Below are 1,491 nucleotides of genomic sequence, written 5' to 3'. Positions count from 1 at the left end.
GGCGCTGCTCTCTTGAGTGGGACACGAACGCTGGATGACGAGGTCTCGCTGCCGCCAACAGAACCAGCCGCATCCAGCAAGTCCAATTCCTCTTCAAGAATTTTATTCTCAAGCTCTGCGCTGTCAACCGCTGCTTGCTTTCGGTTGCGTTCGAGTCTCAATTGTTCAATTTTGAGCTGAATTTCTTCCTGATCCAACTGGGAAGATTTCTCTAGAAGGACTTTTTCAGCGGCGAGCTTTGCTTTCCTTTGAGCTAATTTAATCCTGACTGACGAAGTAGAAGACGAAGATGACTTCACAGATGGCGTGGCTTCACTCACCGTTTTACGCAGCGACGACAACGCTAACTCCACCTTTTCCCTGAAATTGTCGATTGCAATCTTGTGGGGAGCTAACCAGTCATTGTGGTTACCGTCTAGCGCTGCCGCATACAGATGTTCAACTTTCGTTAAATATTCGTTGAAAAGTTTTCGAATTTCGTCGTATGGGGGTGGATCGAGGATCAAGAGCTCCTCGATTTCGTTTCTTTTCCTTGTTACGGCGCCTAGTTTCCCCGATGGAACTTCAGGTTCATCTCCGTGGGTAGGAGTTCGTAGCATCGTAAATGTTAGATCTGTCAGCCGATTGACTATGACGAATTAATTTGAAACTGTAAAGATCCTTCTCGCAGATCTTTAAGAATCGTGGAGGACAGTAACTGACACGCGGTTTCGTGATAGTTTTTAACTGGTTTCTGAAAATCAATACAAAAAAGCAGTAAATAGAAAGTAACAAAGATAATGACAAAATTCATATTCATCAGTAAATCAAACTAATTATACAGCTAATAATCAAGTCTTACCAAATTACTGGAGGATCGGCATACTTAAACTATTCAGCTGACAGACAGGTCGCTTCTAATCGAGTCCGTACAGGTAACATTTGTCTCTGCTCGTCGGCTTAGAAGTAACTAGGAATGTTGCGCTTTAACAGGGAACGTAAGTGTATCTGTGCGATTAACAGCAACTTTAATTGAGGCTCGTATTACATTAACCGAGGGAACATAATTTGATGTCAACAGATTATGTGACTGCAACAACGGACGCAACCGAAGAACAAATATTTGCGACACCAACTGTAGTTACACTTATTTTACCTTCTGCAGAAACTGCAGCAACAGCAAAAACGTGAGCTTGAACAATAACAGGGCAAAAGCAGCAGTATGTGTTATTACACACAATATAGCACAGTCGGATAACAGCTCCAAGTCTCCAGCACAAGCCGACACACCCTCACCAGCAGCACCAGCATAACACACCAACATCAACAGCACCAGCACAACACACCAACATCAACAGCACCAGCACAACCCACCAACATCAACAGCACCAGCACAACACACCAACATCAACAGCACCAGCACAACCCACCAACATCAACAGCACCAGCACAACACACCAATTCATCAACAGCACCAGCACAACACACCATCATCAACAGCACCAGCACAAC

At 44.4% G+C, this 1,491-nt stretch overlaps 1 protein-coding gene across 1 annotated transcript in view; it reads right to left on the bottom strand.

The window, feature by feature from the left end:
- The window catches only part of LOC125179487, a 3,563-nt gene extending 2,964 nt beyond the window's left edge, over nucleotides 1-599 (bottom strand). The window contains exon 1 of the mRNA XM_047885454.1: nucleotides 30-599. Coding sequence (XP_047741410.1) covers nucleotides 30-599 — 570 coding nt within the window. The remainder of the gene's footprint in view (nucleotides 1-29) is intronic.
- Nucleotides 600-1,491: the final 892 nt, after the last annotated feature.

This window comes from Hyalella azteca, unplaced genomic scaffold (assembly GCF_000764305.2).
Source record: "Hyalella azteca isolate HAZT.00-mixed unplaced genomic scaffold, Hazt_2.0.2 contig17973, whole genome shotgun sequence".
Classification (NCBI taxonomy): domain Eukaryota; kingdom Metazoa; phylum Arthropoda; class Malacostraca; order Amphipoda; family Hyalellidae; genus Hyalella; species Hyalella azteca.
The sequence above is the reverse complement of the archived record's forward strand: the minus strand, read 5'-3'. Positions and strand labels throughout refer to the sequence as shown.